This window comes from Callionymus lyra, chromosome 7 (assembly GCF_982586985.1).
Source record: "Callionymus lyra chromosome 7, fCalLyr1.hap1.1, whole genome shotgun sequence".
NCBI lineage: Eukaryota > Metazoa > Chordata > Actinopteri > Syngnathiformes > Callionymidae > Callionymus > Callionymus lyra.
Window position 1 is genome coordinate 29,896,028 of NC_141824.1, and position 11,903 is coordinate 29,907,930.

At 39.8% G+C, this 11,903-nt stretch overlaps 3 protein-coding genes across 5 annotated transcripts; 2 read left to right on the forward strand and 1 right to left on the reverse strand.

Moving 5' to 3' along the window:
* Positions 1-385: 385 nt before the first annotated feature.
* On the forward strand, positions 386-4,976 carry LOC148076064 (vacuolar protein sorting-associated protein 26B-like). The gene is made up of 6 exons (XM_087795873.1): positions 386-937; positions 2,158-2,314; positions 2,384-2,548; positions 2,733-2,908; positions 2,977-3,119; positions 3,552-4,976. Exons 1-6 carry the CDS (start codon positions 715-717, stop codon positions 3,687-3,689), a joined length of 1,002 nt encoding a protein of 333 aa, XP_087651999.1. The 5' UTR covers positions 386-714; the 3' UTR covers positions 3,690-4,976.
* A 216-nt stretch (positions 4,977-5,192) lies between these two features.
* Positions 5,193-7,261, reverse strand: thyn1 (thymocyte nuclear protein 1). Of its 3 annotated transcripts, none has more exons than XM_087796196.1 (8): positions 7,133-7,261; positions 6,650-6,733; positions 6,110-6,270; positions 5,979-6,047; positions 5,832-5,924; positions 5,684-5,779; positions 5,457-5,607; positions 5,193-5,398 (listed from the first exon to the last, which is right to left on the reverse strand). In XM_087796196.1, the coding sequence occupies exons 2-8, from the start codon at positions 6,696-6,698 to the stop codon at positions 5,346-5,348; spliced, it is 672 nt and encodes a 223-aa protein (XP_087652322.1). In that variant the 5' UTR covers positions 6,699-6,733; positions 7,133-7,261; the 3' UTR covers positions 5,193-5,345. The 3 variants fall into 3 exon arrangements, with proteins under 3 accessions (XP_087652322.1, XP_087652325.1, XP_087652324.1); XM_087796199.1 differs by having other exon boundaries at positions 7,196-7,242; XM_087796198.1 differs by having other exon boundaries at positions 7,151-7,234.
* A 44-nt stretch (positions 7,262-7,305) lies between these two features.
* Positions 7,306-11,093, forward strand: acad8 (acyl-CoA dehydrogenase family, member 8). The gene is made up of 11 exons (XM_087796195.1): positions 7,306-7,444; positions 7,888-7,988; positions 8,590-8,759; positions 8,835-8,944; positions 9,002-9,078; positions 9,153-9,290; positions 9,371-9,506; positions 9,576-9,673; positions 9,748-9,900; positions 10,431-10,533; positions 10,609-11,093. The coding sequence occupies exons 1-11, from the start codon at positions 7,327-7,329 to the stop codon at positions 10,662-10,664; spliced, it is 1,260 nt and encodes a 419-aa protein (XP_087652321.1). The 5' UTR covers positions 7,306-7,326; the 3' UTR covers positions 10,665-11,093.
* The last annotated feature ends 810 nt before the right edge of the window (positions 11,094-11,903 follow it).

The window sequence follows — 11,903 nt, forward strand, 5'->3', positions numbered from 1 at the left end:
GACACACAGGCTGATCTTGGTCGCCACCTACCGTTTAACTTGAGTATAACACAGACATGCTGCTCTGTTTCCAGTGGCAGGCTTTTACGTTTGTTGTGTGATCACTCGAAAATTAATAAACAAATAAAATAGAAAGAACTGTTTAAATTTCCTCTGCGGAAACAAGTACGAACATACGCGGGAATGTATGTGGTAGTATCAATAAAAATACTATTAAATTAAAGATTATAAAATATATTATTTCCAGATTATTATTTACAGTTATAATAAAATAATTCAGCCCTGTTAAGTAGTTTCCGTATTTGCATAGAATCGCTTTTATTTTAATTTGAAATACCCTTACCCGGAAGCAGACTTGTGCAGTTGGCGCACATCCTGGTCACTTGACAACATCCAGGAAAAAAACAATATCAATAAGCGCTGTGTCGCGTCTGTGTTTGACAAGATTCAAGCCTGGACTTCGACGACTCTTAATTGAGTTTTAAAGCAAATTAAGTGGGTTATTTTTCGAGGAAAGGTCTGACGTTTGTTGGTTCAGTTCCGTGTTGCTAACTCGTCGCTGCAAGTGCATAGGAACATGTAGCTAATGAAGCTAACGCTTCCTGTCAAACTCCTGTCGCCGATCAGTGTCTGCGATCTACTGGACCAACTGTAGGGTCTCGAACCTTCTCCGGGTCTCTTGCCAGTCCTGTTGCTCAACGGCACAGCGTCACAATGAGTTTCTTCAGTTTCGGACAAAGTGCAGAAGTGGATGTGGTTCTGACGGACGCAGAGACGAGGAAGAAAGCCGAGCACAAGACGGAAGATGGAAAGAAAGACAAATACTTTCTGTTCTATGATGGAGAGACTGTCAGCGGGAAGGTGAACGTGACACTGAAGAGTCCTGGGAAAAGACTAGAGCACCAGGGAATCAAAATCGAATTCGTTGGACAAATAGGTACGTAGGAAACATCAAGGAAACAAAAACAATTACTTCAAAATCATGAAGAATCTGAATGTTGAAGTTGTAGTTCAAAATGACTGTCATGAAGTTTTTGCCAAGAAGTTTAAATTAAAGAACCATTATTTTATTGAGAAAATACTGTATGTACTAGTTGTATTACTGCCTCATTACCTGCCATTTGTTCACTAAGGTCACCAGCACTGAAAAGTGTCAACAGACACACACAAATGTTTACTAGTTTTGGATTACTCTCTTTATTTTGCCAGACTTCACCTCTGCGATGTCTAGTTGAAGAGCAAGCGACACACTTACTATATTGTATCATCCATGTGTGTTACATTTTTAGCGAGGGTTAGTCCGGTTCTATGTGTATGTGTCACTGGTTTCATAGGCCTTTAAATAAATATTGCTCACCTAGACAAACTAACAAACAAAATAATAATAACACTTTAAATAGTCGTCATCATGCCAGGTACTCTGGCTTTCTAAAAAAGAAAAAAGGGCTTGACGGGGCCTTTTGTTAGTGACATAGGATTTATTTTTGACAACATAAGAAATTACACATTTCCTAATGGCACTTGCTGTAACTCCAACAGTGGTCTGCTATCTCAGGAGAAGTCATGTTATAAGTTCCCTATCACCCATGACAGTTCCTGTTTAATCACATAGACTTCATTGTTTAACTTACAGGTAACTATATTGTAAGTGATTTTTATTTGTTTAGCGCTTTTCCAGACCAGGGTCTCAAAGCGCTTAAACAATCAAAACAATATTCAATAAAGTATATACTTTAAATATCAAGATGCAGCTGATAACACAACAGGAGTTCCAGAAAATCAAGGAAAAGACTGTGTCTCTGGACTACACTGGTTGAGATGTTACAATAATACTTTTTTGTGAATGATGAAGAAATATTGTTCAATGATTGTTTCTAGCTATATGAGTATCTTCTTGTCTGAGTTAAACTGATGTTTTTTTTAAAATTGGGACCAGCAAGCATCTGTAGTTGGTGTTGCATAAACTAATGTATGTACGCACATTTTACAGTAAAGGATGACTGTAAATACATTCTAGGAATACTAGTGTTTATTAAACACCTCAGACCAGAACGTCATCTCACAGCCTTTCATTACTATTTCTGTCTGAACAACCTCCATGACACTTTCAAGACGATGTTTTACTGCATCGTTGAGACCCCTCTCTTGTGTTTGCAGAGCTGTATTATGACCGAGGAAACCACCACGAGTTTGTGTCGCTGGTCAAAGACCTGGCCAGACCCGGCGAAATAACCCAGTCTCAGACGTTTGACTTTGAGTTCACTCATGTGGAAAAACCTTACGAGTCGTACACCGGGCAGAATGTCAAACTGAGGTGTGAAGAAGTTTGCTTACATCTGTGTAGTCGCATTTCTTCTTCACTTCCTGCTTCTTTTGTCTTCAGATACTTCCTCCGAGCCACTGTGATCAGGAGACTCAACGACATCAGCAAAGAGTTGGACATCGTCGTCCACACGCTCAGCACGTACCCTGAACTCAACTCCTCTATCAAAATGGAAGTTGGGATTGAAGATTGTCTCCACATTGAATTTGAGTACAACAAATCCAAGTGAGTCAAACATGAGCTAATGTTTTTAAACTGGTGTTTAAGCTAGAAGAACTAAGAGCTGTAGGTCACACGGCTCATCACATGCTACTGAACCACATAAAAGTATAACCTTGAAGATGTCTTTGCACCCTCTCGACACATGTGACCTGTGCTTTAATTGTGTGTCTGTTCTTAATTTGCTAAGATACCATCTGAAGGACGTCATCGTTGGGAAAATCTATTTTCTACTGGTGAGGATTAAGATCAAGCACATGGAGATCGACATCATCAAGCGAGAGACGACGGGCACCGGCCCCAGTGTCTACCACGAGAACGACACCATCGCCAAGTACGAGATCATGGATGGAGCCCCGGTCAGAGGTAGCATAAAACTTCATTTTTCCTGTCCCGATCCTTCTAAACATGAGCTGATGAGTCCACTCTTCCAGGGGAGTCCATTCCCATCCGGTTGTTCCTGGCGGGCTACGATCTGACTCCCACCATGAGAGACATCAACAAGAAGTTCTCAGTGCGCTACTACCTGAACCTGGTGCTCATCGACGAGGAGGAGAGACGCTACTTCAAACAGCAGGTGAGACTTGACGACGGTGGAATGTTTGACCAGCTTACTAACTTGATAAGGACTATTGCCTGTTATTGAGTTGATGGATGTCAGAACTTTTGCAGTACGTAAGAATTGTAGTATTATTTGTAGTAGTTTTCAACATGTCTGATCTAGACTCGGGTCGATGTTAAATCTAGAATCAAATTATTATCTTCAAACACAAGGCAACTTATTTATTTTAAGATGAACTGTTTGAAATTCATATTTTCTTCATGTTGTGTCATAATTGTTTTAATATTTTAGATTTTCTTTTTATGATTTTTACTTTCTTTTTTCAAAACAATGGGATTTTATTTAAGAATTCATAGCTGCCTTCAAGTTTTCATTTTTTCAGATACATTTTTTTTAATGTTTGATGTTGTATTTGTAACACTAATGTGTTGTCGTTTGGCTGTCCAGGAAATCACCCTGTGGAGAAAGGGTGACGTGGTGAGGAAGAGCATGTCCCACCAGGCAGCCATCGCCTCCCAGAGGTACGAAGGCTCGGCTGCTTCGGAGAGTGCGCTGGAACGGAGTGCGAAGGAGGAGAGCGGTTAGATCTGCTCGACAGGTGCAGCCCGACTCTACAACATCTGGCCCAGCATCTGTTTCAGTCTGTTTGAGCTGCTGGTGAAGGGAAGTCAAAGGGAGACTGACATACACTGAAGAGTATGTGAACAATGAGGGAAAAAAAACGGCTCACACGAGCGTCAAAGTAGCTTCCGGCTGCTGCTTTTACCTTCCTTTCTTTAATGGGAATCAAACTAATCACCTGTTTTGTTGTCACTTTTGTTCATCTCCGATTGAGCTTCTTTCGTTTGTCATTTTATAACTAACAGCAAACTGTCCGTATGTCTATTGTTCTTCTTGTTATTTTAAATTTAGTATGAGTTTTTTTTAATCATTTGTTTCACAATCTGGTTGCATCAGGCAAGAACACATATTTCAAATGAAAATATGATTTAAAGAACACATCTAAATTCCTAGTTTTTCTGAAAGGAAGACACTATATGAAATGTGTAGTTTCAAACTAAAAACCCTGAACCAACCTATAAGACTAAAACACACAAGTTTAATTGATGCTGAAAAGTACTCAGTACTTGTAAATCTCTTCAATGATTAAAAAAAAAAAAAGGGGTTTTTGTCTATGATAACCCAGTGTTGCGTTCACTGAGTTGAACTACAAATTTGAAGATTAATATTGAACTGACTGAATCGGATGAAGGCTCCACCGATGATTTCTCCGCTCTAGTCAGTGTGAGTGTGTTCAGAAGTGTTGAATCTAAAAATGTAAAACTGGAAAGACTTCACTTGAACGGATCCTTGAGTTCAGCATTGATAACATTACTCAAACACTTGTTTCTTTCATTTTCTTTTCTACTGAGAATCTTCGAGGAAAAAAACAATCATTTTCTAGTTTTTAGTTACAATTGAAATGCTTTCCAACATTCCACGTTTGATAAGCTCATCCCGGATGTTGATCAACAAACTAAAATAACTTGCACTGCTTCTTCTCATTGTTTTCTGTTGGTGTGTTTGCACAGTGAAAACTGGTGTGACCAAGTATTAAATGTTTCTAGATCTGTCAATCATCACTTGAGCTACGTCAATGACGAGTCACCTTTCACATCAAGGCTTTACCTCAGCTTTCTTCTGGTGATGGTGCAGGATGTGTTTTGATGTCATCAAAAACATTAACCTCCATGTGTGCAGCAAACAAACTCCTCCTGCCTCTAACCCGATATAGTCTTTTAACCAGAGAGTAGATTTGTCTATCTTTTGCAAAAGTGCTTATTAATTAAAACGTCCATCAAAAGTCTAATAAAATGATGCCAAATTAAAATGTTTTTTTGTGTGCGTTACATATTTAGACATATGTGCCTCTTTGACTCTACGAATGCAGCCCCTGTATGTGTAGAGAAAACTGTACTGATTATTTTCAATTCCAAATATAACTTTTTTTAAATCATATATAATTAGAACCGAATTTGCTCTTTATCATATCATACTCAAGCTCATTTTCTTCTTCCATTATTTCTTGCAAGCATAACAAAACTGAGATATTTATCAAGCTTTTATTACCTTTAGAAAAATTACAGATCAGCATGTGAATCCAGCAGGAAAAAAAAAATCCAACTAAAGCATAAAAACACAAAACCTGTACAGAATGGTAAACAAGCAGATCTTATGAACTAAATGTTTACGTACAAGCTTTCATCCACTTCTTGGCTCTTTATCCTCCAAACTTAGGGCAAAGTCAAACTCCTCTGCCAAGACAAACGGAATGTTAACATTGTTAAAGACAACATTATATTTGACTCGTACCGGCGGTGAGGGGCTGCACAGATAGACGAGCTCGAGTGAATAACGCCATGTCCTTCAGTGGCCCTCCGCTCCCACGGTGCTCCAAGTGGTACAGTTTAAGCTCTGCCAGTGGAATGAAACGCTTCATCATCCTCTGGTACTGGACATCAACCTGACAGCGACGAGGAAAGCTGATTGAACTGACATTTCTGATTTACACCAGCAGGTTTTCATCAATTAAACGTCACCATGCTCCACTTAGGGTTCTCTGGCTGGCTGTTGGCATCATAATGAACATCTTTCTTGTCAAACTGAGTGTGGTCCACATATGCCTCCTTCACAATCTGGGGAAAAAAATCTTGTAAAACAGGCCCTTTGTGGCTTTCAGAAACACACCTTCATGACTCCTGCGATCCCCGGCACCTTGCAGTTGCTGTGGTAGAAGAACGCCAACTGTCCTTCCCTCATGTTTCTCATAAAGTTTCGAGCCTGTTGAAGATGTTTTTTAAGTCTCTTACAGGTTTTAAATTGTGGCCAGCCAACCTGATAATTGCGGACGCCGTCCCAGCAGCCCGTCTGGTTTTCCAACGCTTTTAAATCCTGAATCCCAAACTAGGAACGAAACAGATGCTTCAGCTCTGAAGGCTATTCGGTTTTTATTGTGTGACTTCTACCTTGACGTCGATGCCATTTTCAAGGCGAGTGTCAGGCTCAGACTTCATCAGCCAGTGACAAAACTCAGACTGACTGGACGGTGTAGAACTTTTAAGAGCAGCTGTAGTTCTCCTCTTTTGGACTCTTTTCTTGGCAGGAGACTCAGTTTCAGGGTCTTCACCTGAGGAGACCAAAGGTGTAAAATGTGTTGGACAGAGATCAAGTGAAGTTAGGGTTGAACGTGTCAAGAACACGGAAGATCATTGACAGAAGGAAAATGGAAGCTTTTTAGGACTTCTGGAACACTAGACAATAAAACAGAAGATGCAGAGTTGAAGATGCTCAGGTCTTCATTGGGAATGACTAGATCAGAAATATAGAGAGGACAGCTCACTTGGAGAAGTATGAAGCTACTTAGGTCAGATGGTTTCAAAAGTAAAGGAGAGGGATTGTGTTGAAAGAGGAACATTAAGTAGGTAAAAGAAATAAAGGACCAACCAATAAGGTCCACAAATGACGTGAATGTGGACATGAAGAGAAGATGAGAACTATAACTTTACCTGTGACTGAATTTAGTTTCCGTTTACTTCGTCTTCTGTTTGGCAACATCGTTTCAGTTGGTTTAAGAACGTTTGTTCAGTGACCTGTTGAGAAACCCATGTTATTTGAAATCAATCACAGATTTAACATGTGTACATGCAACTGTTTGACAGCAAAGAATATTAGGTTGTGAATATATGACAATGTTGTGAGCGTTTCCCGTCTTAGACCAATGATATGTGAACTAAAGGTCCTGTCTCGCTATATCGATGTAAAATCTTATTTAAAAAGCACACTATTGGTGGTAGTAAGAATTAAAATAAATTAAAGAATAGTCGATGGGTAGGTTAGCACGTTTGAAACCCAATTCAGTATGTTTGTAACTTTACGAATATGGTCATTATAAATAATAATCACAAAACATGACACGCCTTTAAGTTTTGGGAGTAAATAAATGCACCATAAACATCTATCTGAAGACAATCTTAATCGTATCCACTTACTTTGGGGAATTTGTCTACCTTTTTATGAATTATGGTTTGATAAGTCTTTGATCAAACACCAACCATTCGATACTTGATCAGAACGTTTGTCGCTTCTTCTTCTTCTTGGGACATGTGACAGGATTCCTTGTTTTGAAAACCACACTTCCCAGAAGACTTTGCGGCGGTGTGACACAACAGCGGCAGAGGTAAACATGGCGGCTGTGGGATCTCTGGCAAGGATCGCCAGACTTGGGTCCAACATTTGCAGGAAAAGTCGTTTATTTCGCTACAGCAGCGTGCAAAGACGAGGAGTCGCTTCATGCATTGACCGTAAGTTTTAAGAAATGACATCAATTTGAATTAAGAATGTTTGTCATTGACCAAACCTTTACTACTAAGTGTTCTCTTAGTTTAATTTTGTTTAACAGAGTGAGTGTCAGTGTTTTAATGTCCTCTTACGACTTTACGAAGTTAAATAGGAAAGCATAGAATTACGAGAGTAAAGTTACCTTCGTGATGTTTAAATAAAATTATCCTCCAGTCGGGGAGCCGGGAATGAAGCACACCCTCTTAGCTCCGCCCCTGTGAGGTGCAACCAAAGATGCTTTGACATCACTGTAGTATTTAGAATCGTATTAATATATGTATTATTTAATATAATACAATGTTTATCTTGGGTGGTGACCCTTGTGCAAAGCCTGTTTAAATAAATAACCCAAGGGTCTGATATAATAAGTCTAACCTGTTCCACCTACAATGGTCTCTCATGACAGCTTCTCACGGACTCACAGATGAACAGAAGGAGTTTCAGAAAGTTGCTTTCGACTTCGCCGCCAACGAGATGGCTCCTCATATGGCCGAGTGGGACCAGAAGGTGAATTAAAAGTTTTAAAAATGAAAATGTTCTTAAACCTCCTCTGTAAGTTTACATAATCAGCAGATAGAATGGTCCATTTAGACTCTTATTGAATACCTTTGTCACTCCTCATCACGGTCTCACTCTCTATGTACATGTTTATAATCGTGTAGCTGATCCATCATGAGGTTAACAGCTTCCTGCCCTTAACAGGATACAAGCATGGACAATTCCTCTGCCTTTGTATTAATATGGTGCGTCACTTTAAAAGTACCTTTGATTCTCCTGTTGAACCTCAATTAGACCAGGTCAATTCTCCCATTTCTCATTAAACAACTATCTTGATTAAGTTTGCTTACCCTGATACGTGCTTCTACGAATCCAAGCTGCGAGGAGTTTTTATTATGAGGTTCTGTCAAACCAAGAAACCAAAGAAATAATGAGCCTTAAAATGAGTAAAAGACACAATTATGTAAAAATACCTCATCATGCCATGACATTAAACTATTGCTTTAGTGATGACATAGTCATTTTATAATGATCAATTATTTATTTAATTTGTAATAAATATAGAATACATCCTTCCACTTGTACACATTATAAATGATTTGTTGTTCAGGAAATATTCCCAGTCGAGACGATGAGGAAGGCGGCTCAGTTGGGGTTCGGTGGGATCTACGTCCAGCCAGACGTTGGAGGATCTGGACTTTCTCGACTAGATACAACGGTTATCTTTGAGGCCTTGTCCACAGGATGTGTCAGCACAACGGCCTACATCAGTATACACAAGTAGGAGCTAAGATGCATACGAAGATCAGGTTTCTTTGGTGCTTTGTTTGCGTAACGGCTTTCTTAACGGCACAGCATGTGTGCATGGATGATCGACACGTTTGGAAACCTCGAGCAGAGGGAGCGGTTCTGTCCGGACTTGTGTTCCATGGAAAAGTTTGGTTCCTACTGTCTCACTGAACCAGGTTTGAGGACATAAATCCAAAATTGTGTACTTACAATTAACATGTATTTGTTCTCAGGCAGTGGCAGTGATGCTGCCTCACTGCTCACAACAGCTAAACTGAAAGGAGATCATTACATCCTGAATGGGTCAAAGGTCAGCGCAGATCTTCCTAGTCTCTGACTGAATGACTAAAAACAAAAAATAAAAGTGTCCTTCATGTTCCTCAGGCGTTCATCAGTGGGGGAGGAGACACTGATGTTTACGTGGTCATGTGTCGGACTGGAGGCAAAGGTGCCAAAGGAATCTCTTGTCTTGTGGTGGAGAAGGACACGCCGGGTCTGAGCTTCGGAAAAAAAGAAAAGAAGGTGGATTTCCTTTCATTTTTTTTAGTCCTGAGAGAAAAAAACAAACTCAATCTTAGAGTCGATATGATGAACATTTCCAGGTGGGCTGGAACTCTCAGCCGACTCGGGCGGTCATTTTTGAAGACTGTGCTGTTCCAGTCACTAACCTGCTTGGGGAGGAGGGTCAGGGCTTCACCATCGCCATGAAAGGACTGAATGGAGGAAGGATTAATATCGGTGAGCTGGGAACACCGTTGACAAATAAATCAATGTTTTTGTTGTTAAATGTTTTTTACCGCGCTGCAGCTTCATGTTCTCTGGGAGCAGCTCAAGCTTGTGTTCAACTGGCGAGCGATCATCTGCTGGTACGCAAGCAGTTTGGCCAGACTCTGTCCAACAATCAGGTGTGAAACATTCCTGGACTTTCCTCCCTCGATGCGTCACGTCTTGTCAAGTAACGTTGAGATCTTTTATCCAGTTTCTTCAGTTCAAACTGGCTGAAATGGCGACCAAACTTGTGGCTTCCCGTCTCATGGTGCGCGAGGCTGCCACCGCTCTTCAGGACGATCGACCAGATGCTGTCGCTCTGTGCTCTATGGCCAAACTCTTTGCCACAGACGAGTGTTTTAATGTATGTATCAGAAACTAACCTTTTAAAAAATTGCTTTGGTGATTTTCCCCCCTGGCACAGAACCCAGACAAATGTGGGTCTTTTGAAACATTGCCGTTTTCAAGTTTAATTCATTCATTTTTTTTACAATTTGATCTTTGAAAGATGCATATTGTGAAGATTTCACCTCCCAAAGCACAGCTTTAAGACGCATTTAGTTTGAAATTGTCTTTAATTGACATTAATTTTGTTACAAATAAATATGAAAAGGGGCAAATCACATCAACTAGTGTTGGAACCTAAGACCTTCCTTGACCTTTACGGAGGACAGTGTGCCAGGTGTAGTGAGGGCCGTCAGTACACTAATGCCTAATCTTCCCTTAGCCCTCTGGGAAAAGCAAAGTTTAGTTAATTGGAGTTGCTTCTGCTTTTAAGAAGTTCTCTGCTAGGGTGACCTTGTCAGGTCTGGTGTCAGCAAATGTCCGTTTAAAGAATGAAAGGAGTCTTTCTAGAAATGCACTGATGTATTTTTAATGATGTTCTATCAACAGATCTGCAACCAGGCCCTCCAGATGCACGGAGGCTACGGTTACCTCAAAGACTACGCTGTCCAGCAGTTTGTCCGGGACATCCGAGTCCATCAGATCCTAGAAGGTTGATTCATCCTTTTTGATCCCTCATGTCAGTCCCCATGAGTCCCTCACTGTTTCACCTTTCTCTCCTCTAAAGGATCAAACGAGGTGATGAGGATGATCGTTGCTAGAAGTCTACTCTCGCAATCCTAATGTTTGGAGTCTGGACTGTCGACCATATTGATGCTCTCTGATGTTTGTTACTGACTGACTGTTGTTACGTTGAGATGGTCAAGAGACGATATTGAGTTGAACTCTAAGGGCTGGATTCATTCATAGACCAGGTGTTCTTGGAAAAAAAATGTGAAAACACAACTGGTGAGTCACTTGTCTACTGGGACTGTGCATGGTGGTCTAGAAATGAATAGTCCACTTTAAAATGAAACATCTTTTTCATCAAGAGTTGAACTTCAAACAAATGGTTTGAAATCTCTGTGAATGATTGCAGTTATTATCAACAGGATCTCTTCACTGTTCCGGTGACTTTGGTGCCTTGGTTTTACTTTGTTAGTGAGACTGTGGTTATATGATGAAATGTATGTTTTTCTCATCTTCACACTCCAAATAAACGTATTAATCGCTCTCATTATTTACATTTTTTCAGTGAATGGAAACCGGTTTGGAAGGTTGACATCCTTCCACAACGAATAGGGGTTAAAGGAGTCTTTTTAATTGTGAAAAAATGTCACTGGGAGCAAAAATAACAAGAGTCAAGAGACAACACTAGTATAGCTCTTTGGGGTTTTTTAACAGAAAAATGAAAATTATTAAATTGAGTGGAACCCACAACTTCTTTCTAAAAGCCAATTACTTTACACATTTTCTTATAATAAAATATAATATAATAACTTGTTTTGTGAGCTGAAGTATGAACGCACTGATCAGTGGACAAGACAACATAAGGTATTGTCAAAGTAAAACGACTGAATAGAAGGTAGCATGACACTCAGGATCGTTTGTAATGGTATCTTTAATTGCGTAAGTGATAGTAAATATCACAAATGCTAAAAACAATCACTTCAAAGTACATAGTTAAAAAAAAAAGCAAATCAAACAAGTATTTAAAGTGCTACATGTAGCGTTTACACATGAATAAATAACTGTCACACTTGAATCTGTCAAAAACCCTCCAGCCAGACATCAAACAAAGTTAAAACCACCCCAACATTAATCACTAGTTCAGCTACATTCCATCTACCATGACAGGCAAGCAGAGTCACAGAGTTTGTGTTTTCGGTTCTTACTGCTCAGACACAGTTGACTGGTGAGCACAAAGAAATATGGGTTAAGCAAGTTTTTGAAAATACCTGATTTCTCATGTTGCTTTTTGCCTGAGAGAACTTGTCATGACTAAAATGACCAGCTACGTTTTCATAATGAAAAATCTGATTT

Excerpts from the sequence above, each read along its gene's own strand:
- LOC148076064 (XM_087795873.1), top strand. The coding sequence starts at position 715 with ATGAGTTTCTTCAGTTTCGGACAAAGTGCAGAAGTGGATGTGGTTCTG. Across the intron at positions 2,909-2,976 it reads GGATGGAGCCCCGGTCAGAG|GGGAGTCCATTCCCATCCGG; the intron begins GTAGCATAAAAC and ends CCACTCTTCCAG. Across the intron at positions 3,120-3,551 it reads GACGCTACTTCAAACAGCAG|GAAATCACCCTGTGGAGAAA; the intron begins GTGAGACTTGAC and ends TTGGCTGTCCAG.
- thyn1 (XM_087796196.1), bottom strand. The coding sequence starts at position 6,698 with ATGTTGCCAAACAGAAGACGAAGTAAACGGAAACTAAATTCAGTCACA. Across the intron at positions 6,271-6,649 it reads GAAACTAAATTCAGTCACAG|GTGAAGACCCTGAAACTGAG; the intron begins GTAAAGTTATAG and ends TGGTCTCCTCAG. Across the intron at positions 5,399-5,456 it reads TGTGCAGCCCCTCACCGCCG|AGGAGTTTGACTTTGCCCTA; the intron begins GTACGAGTCAAA and ends TTGTCTTGGCAG.
- acad8 (XM_087796195.1), top strand. The coding sequence starts at position 7,327 with ATGGCGGCTGTGGGATCTCTGGCAAGGATCGCCAGACTTGGGTCCAAC. Across the intron at positions 7,989-8,589 it reads TGGCCGAGTGGGACCAGAAG|GAAATATTCCCAGTCGAGAC; the intron begins GTGAATTAAAAG and ends TTTGTTGTTCAG. Across the intron at positions 9,507-9,575 it reads TGGAGGAAGGATTAATATCG|CTTCATGTTCTCTGGGAGCA; the intron begins GTGAGCTGGGAA and ends ACCGCGCTGCAG.